This window comes from Syngnathus leptorhynchus, chromosome 3 (assembly GCF_054491065.1).
Source record: "Syngnathus leptorhynchus isolate UIUO chromosome 3, UIUO_Slep, whole genome shotgun sequence".
In the NCBI taxonomy this organism is placed as follows: Eukaryota; Metazoa; Chordata; class Actinopteri; order Syngnathiformes; family Syngnathidae; genus Syngnathus; species Syngnathus leptorhynchus.
Window position 1 is genome coordinate 5,140,148 of NC_141197.1, and position 22,631 is coordinate 5,162,778.

The following is a 22,631-nucleotide window of genomic DNA, read 5'->3' on the forward strand; positions in this document are numbered from 1 at the left end:
ATCCGGGAGAGACTCGGAGTATCGCTGCTGCTCCTCCACGTTGAGAGGAGCCAGATGAGGTGGCTCGGGCATCTCATCAGGATGCCTCCTGGACGCCTCCCTGGGGAGGTGTTTCCGGCATGTCCCACCGGTGGGAGACCCCGGGGACGACCCAGGACACGCTGGAGAGACTGTATCTCTCAGCTGGCCTGGGAACTGGTGCCTTGGGATCCCCCGGGATGAGCTGGATGAAGTGGCTGGGGAGAGGAATGTCTCGGAGTCCCTCGTAAAGATGCTGCCCCTGTGACCCGACCCCGGATAAGCGGAAGAAGATGGATTGATGGACAGAGCGCGGATAATTGGTTCCAAGAGCACCCGCGATATGTGAAAATCCGCGAAGTAGTGTCACCCTCTCATTTTTGACATACATAAATTTTTTGAGTATCAATAAATGTATATTAATATACATTAATATGTATATTAATATACATATTCCCCTCCGTGAGTCGTCACCTTATCGTGGTGGAGGGGTTTGCGTGCCCCTATGATCCTAGGAGCCATGTTGTCTGGGGCTTCATGCCCCTGGTAGGGTCACCCATGGCAGAAGGGTCCTAGGTGAGGGGCCAGACAAAGCACGGCTCAGAAGACCCCTGATGATGATTACAATAAATGGACGTCGTTTTCCCTCGCCCGGACGCGGGTCACCGGGGCCCCTCTCTGGAGCCAGGCCTGGAGGTGGGGCTCGAAGGCGAGCGCCTGGTGGCCAGGCCTTCGCTCATGGGGTCCGGTCGGGCATAGCCCGAAAAGAAAACGCGGGTCCCCCTTCCAATGGGCTCACCACCTATAGGAGGGGCCAAAGGGGTCGGGTGCATAGTGAGCTGGGCGGCGGCCAAAGGCGGGGACCTTGGCGGTCCGATCCCCGGCTGCAGAAACTGGCTCTAGGGACATGGAATGTCACCTCTCTGGCTGGAAAGGAGCCCGAGCTGGTGTGTGAGGCAGAAAGGTTCCGACTAGATATAGTCGGACTTGCCTCCACACATAGTTTGGGCTCTGGTACAAGTCCTCTCGAGAGGGGCTGGACTCTCTTCCACTCTGGAGTTGCCCACAGTGAGAGGCGTCGAGCAGGTATTGGCATACTTATTGCCCCCCGGCTGGGCGCCTGCACATTGGGGTTCACCCCGGTGAGCGAGAGGGTAGCCTCCCTCCGCCTTCAGGTGGGGGGACGGGTCCTGACTGTTGTCTGTGTCTATGCACCGAACGGCAGCTCAGAGTACCCACTCTTCTTAGAGTCCCTGGAGGAAGTGCTGGAGAGCGCTCCTTCTGGGGACTCCATCGTTCTACTGGGTGACTTCAATGCTCACGTGGGCAATGACAGTGAGACCTGAAAGGGCGTGATTGGGAGGAACGGCCCCCCCGATCTGAACCCGAGCGGTGTTCTATTATTGGAATTCTGTGCTCGACACGGATTTCCTATAATGAACACCATGTTCAAGCATAAGGGTGTCCATGTGTGCACTTGGCACCAGGACACCCTAGGCCGCAGTTCGTTGATCGACCTTGTAGTCGTGTCATCGGATTTGCGGCCGCATGTTTTGGACACTCGGGTGAAGAGAGGGGCGGAGCTGTCAACTGATCACCACCTGGTGGTGGGTTGGCTCCGATGGTGGGGGAAGATGCCGGTCCGACCTGGCAGGCCCAAACGCTCTGTGAGGGTCTGCTGGGAACGTCTGTCAGAATCCCCTGTCAGGAAGAGCTTCAACTCCCACCTCCGGCAGAGCTTTTTCCACGTCCCGGGGGAGGCGGGGGACATTGAGTCCGAGTGGACCTTGTTCCGCGCCTCCATTGTTGAGGCAGCCGACCGGAGCTGTGGCCGTAAGGTTGTTGGTGCCTGTCGTGGCGGCAATCCCCGAACCCGGTGGTGGACACCGGCGGTAAGGGATGCCATCAAGCTGAAGAAGGAGTCCTATAGGGCCTTTTTGGCCTGCGGGACTCCGGAGGCAGCTGACAAGTACTGGATGGCCAAGCGGAACGCGGCTTCGGCGGTTGCTGAGGCAAAAACTCGGGCGTGGGAGGAGTTTGGCGAGGCCATAAAGAATGACCTCCGGACGGCTTCGAGGAAATTCTGGTCCACCATCCGGCGTTTCAGGAGGGGGAAGCAGTGCACGGTCAACACTGTTTACAGTGGAGATGGTGTGCTGCTGACCTCGACTCGGGATGTCGTGAGTCGGTGGGGGGAATACTTCGAAGACCTCCTCAATTCCACCGACACGCCTTCCATTGTGGAAGCAGGGCTTGGGGACTCTGAGGCGGACTCTCCAATCTCGGAGGTCGAAGTCACTGAGGTAGTCAAAAAACTCCTCGGTGGCAAGGCCCCGGGGGTGGATGAGATCCGCCCGGAGTTCTTAAAGGCTCTGGATGTTGTGGGGCTGTCATGGCTGACACGCCTCTACAGCATTGCGTGGACATCGGGGACGGTGCCTCTGGATTGGCAGACTGGGGTGGTGGTTCCCCTCTTTAAGAAGGGGGACCGGAGGGTGTGTTCCAATTACAGGGGAATCACACTCCTCAGCCTCCCTGGTAAGGTCTATTCAGGGGTGCTGGAGAGGAGGATCCGTCGGGAGGTCGAACCTCGGATTCAGGAGGAGCAGTGTGGCTTTCGTCCTGGCCGTGGAACAGTGGACCAGCTCTACACCCTCGCCAGGATCCTCGAGGGTGCATGGGAGTTCGCCCAACCAGTCCACATGTGTTTTGTGGACTTGGAGAAGGCGTTCGACCGTGTCCCTCGGGAGGTTCTCTGGGGGGTGCTTCGGGAGTACGGGGTGCCGAGCCAACTGATAAGGGCGGTTCGGTCCCTGTATCACCGATGCCAGAGTTTGGTCCGCATTTCCGGCAGTAAGTCGGACTCGTTCCCAGTGAGGGTTGGACTCCGCCAAGGCTGCCCTTTGTCACCGATTCTGTTCATAATTTTTATGGACAGAATTTCTAGGCGCAGCCGAGGCGTTGAGGGGGTCCGGTTTGGGGACCTCAGCATCGCGTCTCTGCTTTTTGCAGATGACGTGGTGCTGTTGGCTTCTTCAGTCCGTGATCGCCAGCTCTCACTGGAGCGGTTCGCAGCCGAGTGTGAAGCGGTCGGGATGAGGGTCAGCACCTCCAAATCCGAGTCCATGGTCCTCGGTCGGAAAAGGGTGGAATGCCCTCTCCGGATCGGGGATGAGATCCTGCCCCAAGTGGAGGAGTTCAAGTATCTTGGGGTCTTGTTCACAAGTGAGGGCAGGATGGAGCGCGAGATCGACAGGCGGATCGGTGCAGCGTCGGCAGTAATGCGGACTCTGTACCGGTCCGTCGTGGTGAAGAGAGAGCTGAGCCAAATGGCAAAGCTCTCGATTTACCGGTCGATCTACGCTCCTACCCTCACCTATGGTCACGAGCTATGGGTCGTGACCAAAAGAACGAGATCCAGGATACAAGCGGCTGAAATGAGTTTCCTCCGCAGGGTGTCCGGGCTCTCCCTTAGAGATAGGGTGAGAAGCTCGGTCATCCGGGAGAGACTCGGAGTAGAGCCGCTGCTCCTCCACGTTGAGAGGAGCCAGATGAGGTGGCTCGGGCATCTCATCAGGATGCCTCCTGGACGCCTCCCTGGGGAGGTGTTCCGGGCATGTCCCACCGGTAGGAGACCCCGGCGTCGACCCAGGACGCGCTGGAGAGACTACGTCTCTCGGCTGGCCTGGGAACGCCTTGGGATCCCCCGGGATGAGCTGGAGGAAGTGGCTGGGGAGAGGGAGGTCTGGGAGTCCCTCCTGAAGCTGCTGCCCCCGCGACCCGACCCCGGATAAGCGGAAGAAGATGAAGGTGAAGGATGAAGGTAAATGTACATTAAACATATAAGTGCATGTTATCATTAGAACATTAAATATTAGTTTCAAACATGTAAATACTATATGAACACGTAGTATCAATGACATACAGATAATAGTGTATATAAAATATAAATATCAATATGATACGTGTGTGTGTGTGTGTAACATATGTAGATGTAGTTCAAGTATACATACTGCAAATATGTTTTTAGAACTCTTATTATTACAACAACTTTTTATAACAACAGTAAGGTACAAGTGTACATAGTGTATATATGTTTTTAGAACTCTTTATTATAACATTTTTATAGTAAGGTACAATACTGTAAATATGTTATTAGAACTCTTAATATTATTATAACAACTTTTTTTACAACAAGTGTACATACTGCAATTGTGTGGGCACTCCCTGCCTTCTGGTGGTGTGTGGGCAACGTTCGTGCCATAATTTCTCAATTTAGACATTTTTATTTTGAATTTTTGATTTTTTTTTTTTATTTGAAAAAAAATCTGTGATGTAACGGGCGGCTCTGTGGCAGACGTGCTACCCAGTGCGCCTCACAGTTAAGAGGGTGCGGGTTCGATTCCACCTCCGGCCCTTCCCTGTGTGGAGTTTGCATCTTCTCCCCGAGTCCGCATGGGTTTTCTCCGGGCACTCTGGTTTCCTCCCACATCCCAAAAACATGCTTGGTAGGCCGATTGAAGACTCTAAATTGTCCCTAAGGTATGAGTGTGGATGATTGTTCGTCTCTATGTGCCCTGCGATCGGCTGACAACCGGTTCAGGGTTTCCCCCGCCTACTGCCCGATAATGGCTGGGATAGGCTCCAGCAGGCCTGCGACCCCCGTGGGGACAAAGCGGTTCAGAAAATGGATGGATGGATCTGTGATGTACTGAAGCCGCGATAGATGAACCGCGAAATAGCGAGGGATTACTGCAATCCATTCTCAGGCAGCAAGTTTTTACCCTAACGTTGCCTTCTTTATACCACAATTGCAGAGCAAAAATACGCAGAGTTGAATATGCACTATGAATGAAATAAGAAACATAATTAAAACAGTAAATTTAAGATCTACATACCTTGACATTGATGAGGCGCCGAATCTATTAACGCCGAGGCGGAGAGGAAGGAGGTGTCATTAAATCTCTTCTATAAGAAAAATCCGGAGGCTGCATTTTGTAAGTGATTTCCTTTCTTTGTTTGGTACACTGGGACTTGGCTGGTAAGCCCTAAACCCCCTTAGCAACACAAGCAGTTTTTATCTCATCCTCAAAAATGAATTTATGGTCAATCATGGCACTTGAATTCCGATGCCAAGTACATAACACAAATGCCTCTTTCATACTTGTTTAATCGCCTTTTTCAGCTCTATCATTGTTCACGCCACCTTCCTCTTCTGCCTTTTTCTTGTGTCTTTCTTAGGACACGTTTTTTTCCTAGTACAGTGCAGTCTTACAGTGGTCTAGAACCCGTCAAATAACAACGGCAACCAACGGCAACTAGCGGCAAGTGGTACAAACTCTGTTTATAATAGCTGCGTGACTCAGATCGGTTTCCGAACCTTTGTTCGGGAATCGGGACAAAGATGTTCCGACATTTTGCGTTTAAAACCAAATATGTTGAGTTTCAAGGGGGTTGATTTCCAGGGTGCCACTGTAAAACAACCACCACCCTGATAAGTCTTGAAACAAGAGTTTCAGCAGAAGAGATACTTGACATAATATGATTTTTTTTGCACAAGTACACTGAAGGTTTAAAACCCTGCCTTATTTACTGTAGAATATATGTATTCAATATATATTCAACGACCCCAGAATTAACAGAATACAGGAAGAGGTATTGTGTTATGATCTAAGTAAATTTCAATTTGCTATGAAAATATGAATTAGCATTTTTTTCATTCTTTTTCTGCAGGCTGAGGATGTCACTGAGATCAGCTGTCATCTCAGTTCATCTCCAGGGACATCATCGACCTCATCACCACACCTAAGAAGTCTGTAATGACTGAACTGTTGGGTGAACCTCCCAGGGTCTGGGGGAGGTGGTAATCCAATTGTTTTGGACCAGGTCTAAGAATTTGTATTTGCGTATAGAGCTTGGGAGTGCCTTTCCCTGGAAGCCGACCTTCTTTTTTGTGGAAAGGCAATGAGCCCACACTGCCACATACTGCACAATTAGCAAAGTGCTCCCACTCAATATCAACTATTTGAATGATGCTACTTCCGGTTTATCACATCATCATAAACTTGTCTTGCCTTGCCTTGCTATTAGGGATTTTTCTCATATATGGGACACTCAGTCACATGATACCTCTTTCATATGAATCCTGGTTGGTGGGCGTCTGTTACGGTTCCCTTTGGGTCTTGTTCGGGTTAAATGCCGTAAATTACTGTTTTCATCCATCTTAACCTGTAGGAAAAAATATAGTCAGTGTTAAGATTTCCCAGTGTATGGTTGTAGATAAGGCACATTATTGTTTAGACTTTAGAGGGAAATTCATTTATAGCAGGAGTCTCAAACTCATGGCCTTTGGCATTTTGTGGTCAAAGTTAGTGTAGCTCCCAATTTTGTTGCCCTGGGCATTTTGTGTGAGTGTGTGTGGATGTTTTTATTTGTTAGTTTTTAATCACTTATGGGCAGTGTTGTACCTGAACGTGTTCAATGAAAGAAAGCTCATGAACTCGTTCATAATTTGGACAAGGGTGAACTGAATGCAGTGCATTTTGGCTTTGTGAACATTTTTGCAAATGCGCTCATTCCGGGGACAATGAATGGTTTTGATTGGCAGTTCACTTTGGTTCGAAGATGTCAAGTTCTTCTTAAACTTAAAAATAAAACCTAACCACACTGTAAACAAGGCTTATATAGGCGGGAGAAAAAGGATTTGGCATCTTCAAAATGCGACAAAAGTGAAATAACAGATGTTCCAGTCGATGAAAATGTCGCGCAACGGGCATCCTTAGTCCCCACTCGCCCTTTCTTGTCAAACGGCAACAATAATGTTTGTGAGTTCATTCAGGAATTTTAGAAGTTGTATTGTTCAACGGCATTGAACCACGAATTACTCTAGAGATTGTTTTTTGTTGTTTTAGTAATTTATTTGGGCTTTGCACCCTTTGCACTTTTATGTTCCAAATTAGAAACGTTTTCTGGTTCTTTGAGTAAACAAGAGAAGAAATAATGCATTCACTATAAATTAAAAGTTAGTAAAAGCAAATATGTTACCTTTAAATATTTTGGCCTTCATTTGTACATCCTTTGTTTCCTAACTTGGTCTGGCACCTACAGCAGATTGTGTTTGCACATTCTGTCATGTTTTTGTTATGTCATTCATTTAAGCAATTTTCTCTTGTATTTAAGATTCTAAGGCGATAGCAGCACCTGGATACTAGTCTGAATGGAATGGGTGAAAATGCAAATATGTCAGAGGGTAACTGGTCGCAGTGGTCTTTTTTTTAATTTATTGATTGATTGAACTTTATTCACAGCGGGGAAATTCACTTGTCACAGCAGCGCATATGAGTGCAAGAATAATACGTGTGCCAAAATTTCAAAAAAGGGTAAATAACAGACAAGGACAAACAAGAGCCGCTAGTAGAGACGAAACACATTAATTTTATCAGGTGCTACGCATGTTGTAAAGTCTGACAGCAGAGGGAATGAAGGACCTGCGGAAATTTCCCGTCCTACACCGAAGGTGCAAAAGTCTGCCGCTAAAGGAGCTGCTCAGGGACTGCACAATCTCATGGAGGGGGTGAGAGGCATTGTCCATGATGGATTTAAGCTTAATCAACGTCCTTCTCTCACCCACAACCTCAATGGAGTCCAGGGGACAGCCCAGGACAGAGCTCACTCTACTGACCATCTTATTCATCTTCTTGGAGGGGAAGAAAAGAACTATGATCTTTTCATTCTTGGAATGATGAATTTAGTTAATACATTTTCAATCATTAACTATGAACTGAGCTCATACATTTCAGAAGTTGTGAACTGAACTTTTCCAACACTGCTTATGGGCTACGATAGGTCATACTCATGCACAGTATTTCACGAAACTCAATTACCGTATTTTCTGGACCATAAGGCACACCGGATTATAAGGCGCACCTTTAATGAATGGCCCATTTTGAAACTTTGTCCATATATAAGGCGCACCGGATTATAAGGCCCACAAAATAGAAGCTATACTGCAACAAACTGAGGTTGACTAGGGTTGCGGTATGCATCCACTAGCCAAAGCTAACACAACAGTAGCCAACCTTCAATAGCTCAGCCAACAATTTCATCCAATTATTTACATAGAAGATTCAGTTCATTAGCGATGAGATTACGGACACCTCTCCTAAAACCCAGTCAAAACTTGTGTTTACTGAAGTTAATATTAATAAGGCTGACAATCATCTGACAACCCTCTCCCATTTTAAAAAAGATGTCCCTTGAAAACCTTACACAACTGGTTACTGCGGCAAAACAGACAACTTGCTTACTCGACCCGTTAAAGAGGGCCCTAAAAACAATTTCAGATCTTAGGACCCTCAACCTTGAATATCATTAATTTATCACTCTCCTCTGGCCATGTGCCAACAGCTTTTAAAACCGCAATAATTCGTCTACTACCCGGTTTCATATTTACCGTTCATTGTGAAAATTCTTCAAAAGGTCGTAGCGCAACAACTCAATGATTATATGGTTGCTAACAATCAATTTTAACCTTTCAGTCTGGTTTCAGAGCTGACCACTCTACTGAGACTCCAGCATCGTCAGTTCATCACGTTCCTGGAGGAAATTGATGCGGATCATTAGGACTTACTTTACCACTCTCGTGTCTGGTGGTTAAGTTTGGGCAAAGTGTTTCAACGCATTTGGGATCTGAAAGAAGAGATCGGCGCATTTTTAGAGTTCAATGAGAAATCTGACGAATTACCTGAGCTACGAGACCAGAACTGGCTTTGTGATTTTGCGTTTGCTGTGGACGTATTTTCACACTTGAATGAACTGAATGTGAAACTGCAGGAGAAAGATCAGTTTGTGCACGACATGTACAAACATGTTACAGTGTTTAAATCTAAGCTCTTTATATTCTCCAGACAAGTTGCGAACGCATCCTTCACTCATTTTGCCACACTTGACACTCCGAAAGAGGCGACACGATATGCAAAGAAATACAGCAAATCACTGGATGACCTGCACAGAGAATTCAGTCGCCGGTTCTCTGATTTTGAAAACATTGAAGAGTCACAGGGATGTCCTACAGGGATGGTACTTGGACCTATATCGTTCAGCATTTACCGTTTTGGCCCGAATATAAGACAATGTTTTTTGCATTGAAATAAGACTGAAAATGTGGGGGTCGCCTTATATTCGGGTTCTAGACATTATACTCATTTTCACTTGTGCGTAGCGGTAAGTTAAATGTTGCTGGTATCGACTGTGATCGTGTGCGTCTTTGACACAAAGTGAGTATATACATTTCATTGTTACAATTTTCCACTGCTGTGCCGATTGCAGAGAGTATTTCATTTATGGTTGTTGTTTTTTTGGAAACAATTCAGTAAAGAAATCCAAACTGAACCACGTCTTCTCTCCAGTGTTCTGACCGACACCCGGGGACGAAAAGAGCATCCGAGCCAACCCCCTATTCCAGGGGTCGGCAACCCGCGGCTTCGGAGCCGCATGCGGCTCTTTAGCACACCCCTCGCGGCTCCCTGGAGTTTTTGCAAAAATGCGTGAAAATGGAAAAATACGTTTTTTTTTTGTTGTTGTTGGTTTTTTAAATATGTTTTTTAGATGGTTATCATGACACAAGAATTCTTATGCTTTAAAAATGTATGTAGTTGTAAATATATTAAAAATACCGAATTTAAGAATGACGCCAAATAGCAAAATTGCGACATAGCACAGATGAGTTGTAAACAGGTGTGTGAGTGATGGGCCATGGATTCAAAAGGCAAAAAGAGAAAGATTGCTGATGAGAACAGAGGCTTTAAGAAAGAATGGACTGAACTTTTTGCTTTCATTGCGAATGCTGAAGCATTGCCTGCATGTTTGATTTGTAATGAGAAGTTGTCGAACAACAAGAAGAGGAATTTGGAGCGACATTTTCAGCTAAAGCATGCTAAATTTGCTGCCGATCACCCTGTTGGAACTGAGAGGAAAGGTGTAATTTGAGCAACGAAAAAACAGTTTCAATAAGTGGATTGCATCTCCAAACTCTACTACTGCTGCAAGTTTTGTTGCAGCCCGGGAGATAATAAAGCGCAGAACACCATTCACCGATGGCGAGTTCATGACGGATTCATTCATAAAATTTTTAGAGTGCCTATTTTTGGACTTCAAAAACAAAACCGAGATTATTCAGAAATTTAAAGACATGCCCCTCCGCACATACAATATCACCGATCAGCAGATCAAGGACATCAAATCAGCTCCAGCTTTCTCAATTGGCTGTGATGGATGAGTCGTGTGACATGACCGATATCGAACAGACAGCTCTGCTATGCAGGTACGTGAACTCTAATGGGCCGCAAGAAGAAATGATCAAATTGATACAAATATTTTTCTTTACATTATTTTAATGGTAGGCATACAACTCATGTATTGAAAGTCTATGTTGCATTATAAAAGGCTTTTAGATTTTTGCAGCTCCAGACAGGTATGTTTTTTTGTTTTTTTGTTTTTTTTGTGGGGGGGGGGGGGATAAAATGGCTCTTGGAACATTTTGGGATGCCGAACTCTGCCCTATACAGTCCTCCGGCTCCCCAACAATAGCGGTAGCAGTTTGCATTATTTTATTGCAATATTTTTCCTTATTCAGATTTGTTTCAAGTCTACAGTTATACTTCACGTTGATGGTTAATGCAGTTATTGCAATTTTGTTGTTTTATTGCAGTAGATTGGTTTATTTACATTTCAAAAACCAGAAGCCTTTAATTGACAAATGTCAATAAATGATTGCACTTTAGTTTACATATTTAAAGATTTCAGATATTAAGACGTGATAGACCGTTTTTTCATGATTTGAATGAGGCGAGATCACATATTTTTTCTCTCGAACATATTGTTGGAGGCATTTGTTCCAGATGTAAATATTTTCTGTATAAATATTAAATTTGGTGTTCAAAAAGTATTTTTTCAAACTTGAGTCTTGAAAAAGAGGGGGTCGTCTTATAAGCGGGGTCGTCTTATATTCGGGCCAATACGGTACATGCTTCCGTTTGGTGACATTATATGTAAATATAACATATATGTAAATGACAAATTCACGGGATTGCCGTGATTTTAAGGCATGTCTTTCTGAGATTAAACAATGGATTTCCTCTCAATTTCTTACTTTTAAACACAGGTAAAACTGAGATGTTGATAATTGGCCCTGCTCATCATCGGCACCTATTTAAGCACACCATTGTCAGTCTTGATAAATGGACTATATCTTGCCACTCACACTGGTGTATGTCTGGGTGAATGTTTAGCGGTGGTTGAAGGCGCAAACTGTCAGTCTGCGCCAGGGTTGCTGTAGCTACTCTCATAGTTTACCACCACCGGAGTGTGAATGTTTGAGCTGATAGATAATGCATCTACTGTGAGTGCTTGGAGTATAGGCTTCGATAGAAAAGTGCAATATAAATCCAATGCATTATTATTACAGTGATTCCTCGCCACTTCTCTATTTATCTTAATCGAATGCGCTACTTTGCCGTTTTATAGGTGACGCCCACGACCCCCGTGGGGACAAGCGGTATAGAAAATGGACGGATGGATGGTACAATATATGCACAGGACAGTATGGGAATGGTCCCCTCCGTGAGTCGTCACCTTATCGTGGTGGAGGGGTTTGCGTGCCCTTATGATCATAGGAGCCATGTTGTCTGGGGCTTCATGCCCCTGGTAGGGTCACCCATGGCAAAAGGGTCCTAGGTGAGGAGCCAGACAAAGCACGGCTCAGAAGACCCCTTATGATGAAAAAGATATATGGATTTCGTTTTCCCTCGCCCGGACGCGGGTCACCGGGGCCCCTCTCTAGAGCCAGGCCTGGAGGTGGGGCTCGAAGGCGAGCACCTGGTGGCCGGGCCTTCGCTCATGGGGTCCGAAAAGAAGACGTGGGTCCGAAAAGAAGACGTGGGTCCCCCTTCCAATGGGCTCACCACCTATAGGAGGGGCCAAAGGGGTCGGGTGCATAGTGAGCTGGGCGGCGGCCAAAGGCGGGGACCTTGGCGGTCCGATCCCCGGCTGCAGAGGCTGGCTCTAAGGACATGGAATGTCACCTCTCTGGCTGGAAAGGAGCCCGAGCTGGTGTGTGAGGCAGAAAGGTTCCGACTAGACATAGTCGGACTTGCCTCCACACATAGTTTGGGCTCTGATACAAGCCCTCTCGAGAGGGGCTGGACTCTCTTCCACTCTGGCGTTGCCCACGGTGAGAGGCGTCGAGCAGGTGTTGGCATACTTATTGCCCCCCGGCTGGGCACCTGCACATTGGGGTTCACCCCGGTGAGCGAGAGGGTAGCCTCCCTCCGCCTTTGGGTGGGGGGACGGGCCCTGACTGTTGTATGTGTCTATGCACCGAACGGCAGCTCAGAGTACCCACCCTTCTTAGAGTCCCTGGAGGAAGTGCTGGAGAGCGCTCCTTCTGGGGACTCCGTCGTTCTACTGGGTGACTTCAATGCTCACGTGGGCAATGACAGTGAGACCTGGAAGGGCGTGATTGGGAGGAACGGCCCCCCCGATCTGAACCCGAGCGGCGTTCTATTATTGGACTTCTGTGCTCGACACGGATTTTCTATAATGAACACCATGTTCAAGCATAAGGGTGTCCATGTGTGCACTTGGCACCAGGACACCCTAGGCCGCAGTTCGTTGATCGACCTTGTAATCGTGTCATCGGATTTGCGGCCGCATGTTTTGGACACTCGGGTAAAGAGAGGGGTGGAGCTGTCAACTGATCACCACCTGGTGGTGGGTTGGCTCCGATGGTGGGGGAAGATGACGGTCCGACCGGGCAGACCCAAACGGTCTGTGAGGGTCTGCTGGGAACGTCTGGCAGAATCCCCTGTCAAGAAGAGCTTCAACTCCCACCTCCGGCAGAGCTTTTCCCACGTCCCGGGGGAGGCGGGGGACATTGAGTCCGAGTGGACCTTGTTCCGCGCCTCCATTGTTGAGGCAGCCGACCGGAGCTGTGGCCGTAAGGTTGTTGGTGCCTGTCGTGGCGGCAATCCCCGAACCCGCTGGTGGACACCGGCGGTAAGGGATGCCGTCAAGCTGAAGAAGGAGTCCTATAGGGCCTTTTTGGCCTGCGGGACTCCGGAGGCAGCTGACAGGTACTGGATGGCCAAGCGGAACGCGGCTTCGGCGGTTGCTGAGGCAAAAACTCGGGCGTGGGAGGAGTTTGGCGAGGCCGTGGAGAATGACTTCCGGACGGCTTCGAGGAAATTCTGGTCCACCATCCGGCGTCTCAGGAGGGGGAAGCAGTGCACGGTCAACACTGTTTACAGTGGAGATGGTGTGCTGCTGACCTCGACTCGGGATGTCGTGAGATGGTGGGGGAAATACTTCGAAGACCTCCTCAATTCCACCAACACGCCTTCCTTTGTGGAAGCAGGGCTTGGAGACTCTGAGGCGGACTCTCCAATCTTGGAGGTCGAAGTCACTGAAGTAGTTAAAAAACTCCTTGGTGGCAAGGCCCCGGCAGTGGATGAGATCCGCCCGAAGTTCTTAAAGGCTCTGGATGTTGTGGGGCTGTCTTGGCTGACACGCCTCTACAGCATTGCGTGGAGATCGGGGACGGTGCCTCTGGATTGGCAGACTGGGGTGGTGGTTCCCCTCTTTAAGAAGGGGGACCGGAGGGTGTGTTCCAATTACAGGGGAATCACACTCCTCAGCCTCCCTGGTAAGGTCTATTCAGGGGTGCTGGAGAGGAGGATCCGTCGGGAGGTTGAACCTCGGATTCAGGAGGAGCAGTGTGGCTTTCGTCCTGGCCGTGCAACAGTGGACCAGCTCTACACCCTCGGCAGGATCCTCGAGGGTGCATGGGAGTTCGCCCAACCAGTCCACATGTGCTTTGTGGATTTGGAGAAGGCGTTCGACCGTGTCCCTCGGGAAGTTCTCTGGAGGGTGCTTCGGGAGTACGGGGTGGCGAGCCAACTGATAAGGGCGGTTCGGTCCCTGTATCACCGATGCCAGAGTTTGGTCCGCAAGTCGGATTCGTTCCCAGTGAGAGTTGGATTCCGCCAAGGCTGCCTTTTGTCACCGATTCGGTTCATAATTTTTATGGACAGAATTTCTAGGCGCAGCCGAGGCGTTGAGGGGGTCCGGTTTGGGGACCTCAGCATCGCGTCACTGCTTTTTGCAGATGACGTGGTGCTGTTGGTTTCTTCAGTCCGTGATCTCCAGCTCTCACTGGAGCTGTTCGCAGCCGAGTGTGAAGCGGTCGGGATGAGGGTCAGCACCTCCAAATCTGAGTCCATGGTCCTCGGTTGGAAAAGGGTGGAATGCCCTCTCCGGATCTGGGATGAGATCCTGCCCCAAGTGGAGGAGTTCAAGTATCTTGGGGTTTTGTTCACGAGTGAGGGCAGGATGGAGCGCGAGATCGACAGGCGGATCGGTGCAGCGTCGGCAGTAATGCGGACTCTGTACCGGTCCGTCGTGGTCAAGAGCAAGCTGAGCCAAATGGCAAAGCTCTCGATTTACCGGTTGATCTACGCTCCTACCCTCACCTATGGTCACGAGCTATGGGTCGTGACCGAAAGAACGAGGTCCAGGATACAAGCGGCTGAAATGAGTTTACTCCGCAGGATGTCCGGGCTCTCCCTTAGAGATAGGGTGAGAAGCTCGGTCATCCGGGAGAGACTCTGAGTAGAGCTGCTGCTCCTCCACGTTGAGAGGAGCCAGATGAGGTGGCTCGGGCATCTCATCAGGATGCCTCCTGGACGCCTCCCCGGGGAGGTGTTCCGGGCATGTCCCACCGGTAGGAGACCCCGGGGACGACCCAGGACGCGCTGGAGAGACTACGTCTCTCGGCTGGCCTGGGAACGCCTTGGGATCCCCCGGGATGAGCTGGAGGAAGTGGCTGGGGAGAGGGAGGTCTCTGAGTCCCTCCTAAAGCTGCTGCCCCCGCGACCTGACCCCGGATAAGCGGAAGAAGATGAAGGTGAAGGTGAAGTATGGGAATGGTTATTAAGGGAATAAGAAAGCTGTTTGTAGCGCAAACGTTTTGGGGAGGGTTTTAAAAGCTTTAATATTTATTGTGTACTGGACCACAATGCAAAAGGAGATTCATGCTCAATCGTGACACTTTGGTTTTGCTAAGCATGGTTTCCCCCGGGTTAGTATAATGTGATATTTCTGAAGGTGGACACTTTGCATTGCTTGGCAAGGTAAGTCTAAGTTTAAGTGACTTACATGCCCTCCTGCGGCCAACAAGAAACAATTTGTGTTGGAAATTTCAATACATTGGTATTTAAATTTCCAAAATATGCATATACGATATCTACTTGGCAGATTTTCATTTTTCATGGGTGGTTTAGGAACACATCTCCCACAAAAAACGAGGGATCACTGTATGATTGTTATTATTATCATTATTATTTATTATTATTACCCAAATTAATTCTGTTATAAATTTCGGTTTTACATTTGACCCTACTCTCTTCTTTCAAAAAACACATTAAGAACATTACTAGAACTGCGTTTTTTCACATTCACAATATTGCTAAGCTCTGACAAGCTCTTACGTCGAGCCTCAATTACTGTAATGTAGTGTTCTCTGGTCTTTCCTTTCCTAGTATTACAGAGTTTATAGTTAGTACAACATGCTGCAGCTAGACTCCTCACAAGGACGAGAAGATTTGATTATATTACCCCGATACAAGCCAACTTGCATTGGCTCCCGGTCAACTCAAGATGCGACTACATCACACGGTTTAGCACCTTCTTATCTCGTCAACCTAGGTGTCTCATAAATTCCATCCCAAAACCTTCGTTCACAAAAGGCTGGTCTTTTAATAACCCCAAGAGCCAAAAAGAAGTCCGTATGTTTGAAGCCATTCTCTATTTGGCCTCCAGAGCTCTGGAATTCCCTACCTGCTACCTCAGTAGAAGCATTGAGGACACGATTAAAGACCTATTTTTATTCTCTTGCCTTTAGTTAAACTATGCTGGCCGATTTGACTGCTGTTTTTACTGTCTCTCCTACCCCCTCCTCCCCGGCTTGGGGAGGTGGCAAGGTGACAACCATATTGAAAGTTGCTCTCTGGATTCTACACCAACTGCTCAGGACAAGAACTGAGGTGGACCATCTCCTCGCAGGCACTGCCATGATGAATGAGGGTGTTCCTGCAGCGCCTCATCTGATTAGATGGATATCTACACTACTTTATTTCAGATTGGGTTGGAATTGGGGGGTTAGATCACCAAAATGATTCCCGAGCGCGGCGCCGCTGCTGCTCACTGCTCCCTTCTCCCCCAGGGGATGGATCAAAATCACATGGGGATGGGTTAAATGCAGAGGACAGAGCCCTTTGAGACTGATTGTGATTTAGGGCTATATAAACTTGACTTGATTGATTGATTGATTGTTTCATATTACATTGTAAGTTGAATGTTGCCCACTTGCGGCCTGGTCATCCTGGAAGGGGCCTCAGCTTCTCATTTTCACCAGTCCGGGTTTTATGTTTTTTCCTTGCCTTCCTGGGGGTTATGATTAGGCAATGTAGACAATATTTGTCAACTGTGCGCATGTGAAGCCCTTTGAGATGTTTCTGTGATTAAGGGTTTTATAAATAACTTGACTTAACAATTTCTAAAAAAGGAATATGTTATGGGGCGGCTCGGTGGCGCACTGGTTAGCACGTCTGCCTCACAGTTAGGAGTGTGCCGGTTCAATTCCACCTCCGACCCTCCCTGTGTGGAGTTTGCATGTTCTCCCCAAGCCCGCGTGGGTTTCCTCCGGGCACTCCGGTTTCCTCCCACATCCCAAAAACATGCTTGTTGGGCCGATTGAGCACTCCAAATTGCCCCTAGGTGTGAGTGCGAGTGCGGATGGTTGTTCGTCTCTGTGTGCCCTGCGATTGGCTGGCAACCGGTTCAGGGTGTCGCCCACCTATGCCCGATGACCGCTGGGATAGGCTCCAGCATGCCCACGACCCCCGTGGGGACAAAGCGGTTCAGAAAATGGATGGATGGATCTGTGATGTACTGAAGCCGCGATAGATGAACCGCGAAATAACGAGGGATTACTGTAATCCATTCTCCATTCGGTAATGAAAATGGATGGATGGATGGATGGATGGATGGATGGATGGATGGATGGATGGATGGATGGATGGATGGATGGATGGATGGATGGATGGATGGATGGATGGATGGATGGATGGATGGATGGATGGAATACGTTATGTTGTTGTTTTTTGTTTAGTACAGGTCATACAGAATGTTGCAGTGATCAACAGATACAAGACGTCATTACTCAACTAGACATTGAAGGGCATATACAAATTACCGGGGAAATTAGAAAGAGAAAGACCTTAATTTAATGGATGTGTTATGTCACAGAGAAAGTGGGCACGAGAGCCATTTTTCATCACTTAAAATACATTCACATACAAATGACAGCACAAATCTCAAGTTATTTTATCTTTACAGTATGTCTGCAAGATTGTAAGCACTGAAATCCAGCAATTTGTTGTAAAGGGAGAAATATCCCTTGCTATCTCCAGCGACCCACATGAGTTGAGTTTGAGACCCCTTATCAAAAGAAAAACACATTTTATACTAATTTTACAATACCTCATCCAACACTTTGTTCTTTGCTCGGTTGATCCCATCATTTAGGGCTTGAATCCAAGCCTCTTTTTCCTCCTCAGTCTGTACTTGGAATTTGATATTACGAATCTGTTAATAGTATCAAGAAAGTGGGTATCAATCAAGTATAAATTTTTTTTGCAGATATAAAACTTTCCTTTTTGGTTTATAAAGTAGTCAAGCAGTGGCAGAGCCAAGAATTTTTCACTGGGGTGTCAAAGGCAAAAATATGACAAAAGCACATTTTACAAAATATGTATATTTTACAAACTATATATGCTGTACACCAGGGGTGGCCAACCAGTCAGAGACATTTTTTACCGTGTTACCGCAAAGAGCCACATCATACACATGAGCACACATAAACTAACCCCCCACCCCACCCGCTCAGTTTTAAATGGGCCACGTTTAGCTGTGCATATTTTCCCTGCCATTTTGAGACCGAAATTGACACTAATTGTTTCCTCAAATGGGTTTGCCCCTCCTCCTTTGCGGGATTTCACGTCGTGCGCATGCGCGTTTGATGAAAATACCATATTGAACTCAAGCGAAGCAAACACGCAGCGTTTGACGAAAATACCTTATTAAACTCAAGCGAAGCGAACACGCATAAAAAACAAATGTTGCTATGAACGTGAAGGAGCCGCATAAAACCAGACAAGGAGCCGCATGCGGCTCGTGAGCCACGGGTTGGCCACAACTGCTGTACACTATTCAATATACAAGACAGTTTGATATACAAAATACATTGATACATTCTGCACAAACAAAAAAACATCCTTGTTCACAATAAACAGATGCATTAAGAAAAGCAAAATTTAGCTGTTTAATGAAGTCTTCCATATTCACTCTTTGAATACCAAGAATTTTCAGAAGAAAATAACTCCTAAAATCCCAGCCGATTTCGAGCATTTTCACTCATTTTGTAAAGCCTACAGAATATTGTGTGCTATGGCTATGTATATATATACACACGGGTGGTACCAAATGAAAGATTGGAACCTCTTCTTCTATTAGACAAGAAAGTATGATTCTAATTTATACAGTTCTTTAGTTATCACAATTTGAAAATAGCTTGATTTCACTCGAAAAACTCGTTCGCATGTTATTTATCCTATAGTTATTGAATAATTCAATATGTTACGTCAGGCATGTTTTCAGTTCCTTGTTTGTGTTTATGTAACATTAGCATATCAAGATGACATGTATGTTCCGATTGCTCTCCTACTGGCCAATAGTGTGCTGTAAAGTAATATGGGCAGACAAAGCCCCATGCTCTAAGGCAGGGGTGTCCAAACTTTTTGCAAGGAGGGCCAGATTTGATAAAGTCAAGGGGCCCGGGGGCCAGTAGTTTTTTCGGACATTTTTTTTAACTACAATTTCATCCAAATAAACACTGTTATTAAACAGATTTCAATCTCCCAATTGTCTTTATTTTTTAAATGACAAAATAACCAAATATAAGCCACTCAGGCAGATGTGAACAACTCTAAAAACACAAATTCTGCCTTTCATTCATATCTGAAGAGTCCGATAACATTGAACAAACTGTATGAAATATCTTACATTTACATGAGTTTAAAATTATTTTCGCCTCATGAACATTTTAAACAGGAAATATAAGTAATACATAAAATAAGATAACATTGAACAAACTGTATGAAATACCTTAAATTTACATGAGTTTGAAATTATTTTCGCCTCATGAACATTTCACACAGGGTTCACGCAGCCGGTTCGCGCGTACCCTTTTTACAACGGGTTTATTTCCGCATTTGACTTGTGCATGCTCCGCATAGCAGGACAGCTGGAGTCATGTTCTCGCTGTGAAATCACGCCGGGTCGCGCGAGATTACATTTCTGCGGCATAAATATAAAATAGCTTTGGTACGTGTGTATTAAAGCGCTGGTCAACAATGGCGGCGGGCCACATACTAAAGATTTTATCACAGAGGCTGCGGGCCTGATGAAATTTGACCACGGGCCGCAACTGGCCCGCGGGCCGGACTTTGGACATGACTGCTCTAAGGGATGCCGCAAAAAGCCTCAACGCACGAATATATCCTCAATATTTGTAAGGGAACAGGCAGTACAGCCAAATGCAGACCGACACAGACTTTATTGTGAGAAGGGGAGGAAACGGTGGAGCGGCGATCGGATTGGGGGGTTGGCTTCACTGGATGGTGGCTGTTTGATGAACCTAGCGGAATGACGTTCAGATGCGTTCCTCACCGGAGCGGAGTTGGCGACGGGCTGGGAACCACCTGATGGAACAATCAGCAAGACGAGCGGGCGGTTGACGCAGACGGACCAACAAACGTACCAACAAACGTACCAAATTGGCAATGGGAGTCGGACGGACAAGGGCTAGTGAGCTAACGAGTGGCATCACGAGGCACTGACAAGGAAGTGCTTCGCTGGCAACGTTAAAATAGCCCAGCTAACGAGCCGGCGACAGGTGGGAGTGATTCAGCTGATTAGAGGGGGCGTGGCCGAGTGGCAGGTGCCGCAGGCACGTGACAGAACCCCCCCCCCCATCAAGGGATGGCTCCTGACGTCCCCAAAAACCGGACCCTCACATCAGATGGGCGGGCTGGATCAATACTCCACCGAGGCGTCTAACTCCTCAATGTCGGAAGCTGGTGCGGAAGGCGCAGGAGCTGGAGTTTCAGGAGCGGATGATTCAGATGCCAGTGGGAGGTGCCATACATGACCGGCTGTCATGGTCCTCCCGGATCCTCTTGGACGCCCTCGCCAAAGAGTAGGCTAGTCCGGATGTCAGTGGTGAAACTCCGCGATGAGTGTCGGGTCGAGAATCCAACGGCTTGGCACCCAGGAGCGGTGTGCGTCATCGTAGCCTTCTCAGTCCACGAGGTACTGGTTTCCGCGTCCGCGCCGTCGTGACTGGAGCAAGGAACGGACGGTGTATGCCGGCTCTCCCTCAATGAGCTGGGGAGGTAGCGGAGTTGGCGCTGGGATCAATGCACTCTCATGTACGGGCCGCATCCGTGACACATGGAACGTAGGGTGGACCTTCATGGAGCCTGGGAGGTGCAGACGGATGCCGGATGGGCTAATTACCTTGCATATCGGAAATGGTCCTACGAAGCGGGGCGCCAGTTTGCGGTATTCCGATTGCAGTGACAAGTCCCGTGCTGAGACCCACACTCGCTGCCCAGCTTGGTACGCTGGGGCCAGCATGAGGCACTTGTCCGCCTGGCAAGCGTAGCCGGAGACTGGGAGGCCCGGGTTCTCGCCCAAGTCCGATGATAGCGGCAGACACAGGCTAGGGCCAACGGGCACGCTGCACTTAGCTCCTGTTGGTCGAAAAGTGGCCGTTGGTATCTGAAGACGCAGTGGAAAGGTGAAAGACCCGTGGCCGAGCTGGGGAGTGCGTTGTAGGCATACTCCACCCAGGGGAGCTGTTGGGTCCACCCGTGCAGATCTCCGGTGGACATGCACCGGAGAGACTTGCCCAGCTCCTGGTTTAGGCACTCCGCTTGCCCATTAGACTGCAGGTGAAAGCCCAAGGAAAGGCTGGCTGTGGCGGAGAAGGAGCTGGCAGAACTTTGTCCAGAAGGCGGAAGGAAGTTGTGGTCCACAATATTTCCTGTGGGACGCCATGTTGTTGAAACATCCCCCGCAGAAGAATCAACGCTGTTTGCTTCGTGGAGGGGAGCTTAGCCAGGGGAATAAAATGTGCCATCTTACTAAACCGGTCAACGATAGTGAGGACTACCGTGTTCCCTTCGACTGGAGAGAGACCCGTGACAAAGTCGATGGACAAATGCGACCTGGGACGCCAAGGCACTGGCAAGGGTTGGAGCAGCCCAGGCGGAAGACGGCTTGATGACTTGTAGCGGTTACAGGAAGGCCGGACGTAATACCTCCAGGTAGGCCACCAAAAGCGCTTGGCCACCACATACCTCGTGCGGGCAGCCCCGGGATGACAGGTGAGACGGGAGTCGTGCGCCCATCGCAAGACCGACACCCGAAGGTCCTCTGGAACAAATAGAAAACCCTCTGGGCAGTTGGAGGGGCCGGGTTGGTCTCATTTGGCTGCCCTCACCTGGCGCTTAATGTCCCACGAGACTGCAGCGACCCGGACTGAACTTAGAAGGATAGTGGGAGCCGGCTCCTGCTCCTTCTCCCCTCCAGGGAATATTCGTGACAGTTTGTCCACCTTGGCGTTGCAAGAGGCGGGTCTGTAAGAAAGCAAGAAATTAAACAGGTCGAAGAAGAGAGACCACCGAGCTTGCCGTGCATTTAGTCTTTTAGCCGTTTTTAGGTATTCCAGGTTTCGGTGGACCATCCTGACAATGAACGAGATGGTGGTGCCTTCCAGCCAATGTCTCCACTCCTCCAAGGCCAGCTTCACTGCGAGGAGTTCCTGGTTGACAATGTCATAATTCCTTTCTGCGGACGACAGGCGGCGAGAGTAGGCATTTGAGGTATCCACCTCGACCACAAACTGCCATTTGGGGTCAGGCATTTGGAGGACAGGAGCGGATCCAAATCTCTTTTTCAGTTTGCGGAAGGCTTGTTCTGCCTGCTCTGTCCACTTGTACGGGGAGGCGGGCTGCTAACGGTGGTGAGGGGAGCGGCCACCGTGCTATAACTGCGAATGAAGCGGCGATAAAACTTTGCAAAGCCAAAAAAGTACTGCAGCCGCTTGCGTGTTTCGAGAACGGGCCATGACGTGACCGCCCTCACCTTTTCGGGATCATTCTATGAACCCCTCCCGTACCATGTACCCGAGGAATGACGTAGCGTGGAATTTGCATTTCTCTGCTTTCACATACAGGGAATTTTCAAGGAGACAGCGCAATGGTTGTCAATGTACGGGCGGAGAGTGCCATCCTTCTTCCCCACGAAGAAGTCACCGGGTTGAGGAGGATGGTCGAATGATATCGGAAGCAGGAGAGTCTTGGATGTATTCTTTCATGGCCTTGCGCTCGGGAGCAGACAGGGAGTAAATGCAGCCCTTGGGAGGGCCGGTGTGG

General features: G+C 48.3%; 1 protein-coding gene across 7 annotated transcripts in view; it reads right to left on the minus strand.

Annotated features, from left to right (window-relative positions):
* The window catches only part of plekho2 (pleckstrin homology domain containing O2), a 56,352-nt gene that overhangs the window by 5,435 nt on the left and 28,286 nt on the right, over nt 1–22,631 (minus strand). For 3 of the 7 annotated variants that reach the window (XM_085908506.1, XM_085908510.1, XM_085908512.1), the window contains 2 exons: nt 17,614–17,718; nt 6,148–6,246 (listed from right to left, as the gene is read on the minus strand). In XM_085908506.1, coding sequence (XP_085764632.1) covers nt 6,148–6,246; nt 17,614–17,718 — 204 coding nt within the window. The other 4 variants (XM_085908513.1, XM_085908507.1, XM_085908509.1 and 1 more) reach the window with 4 other exon arrangements.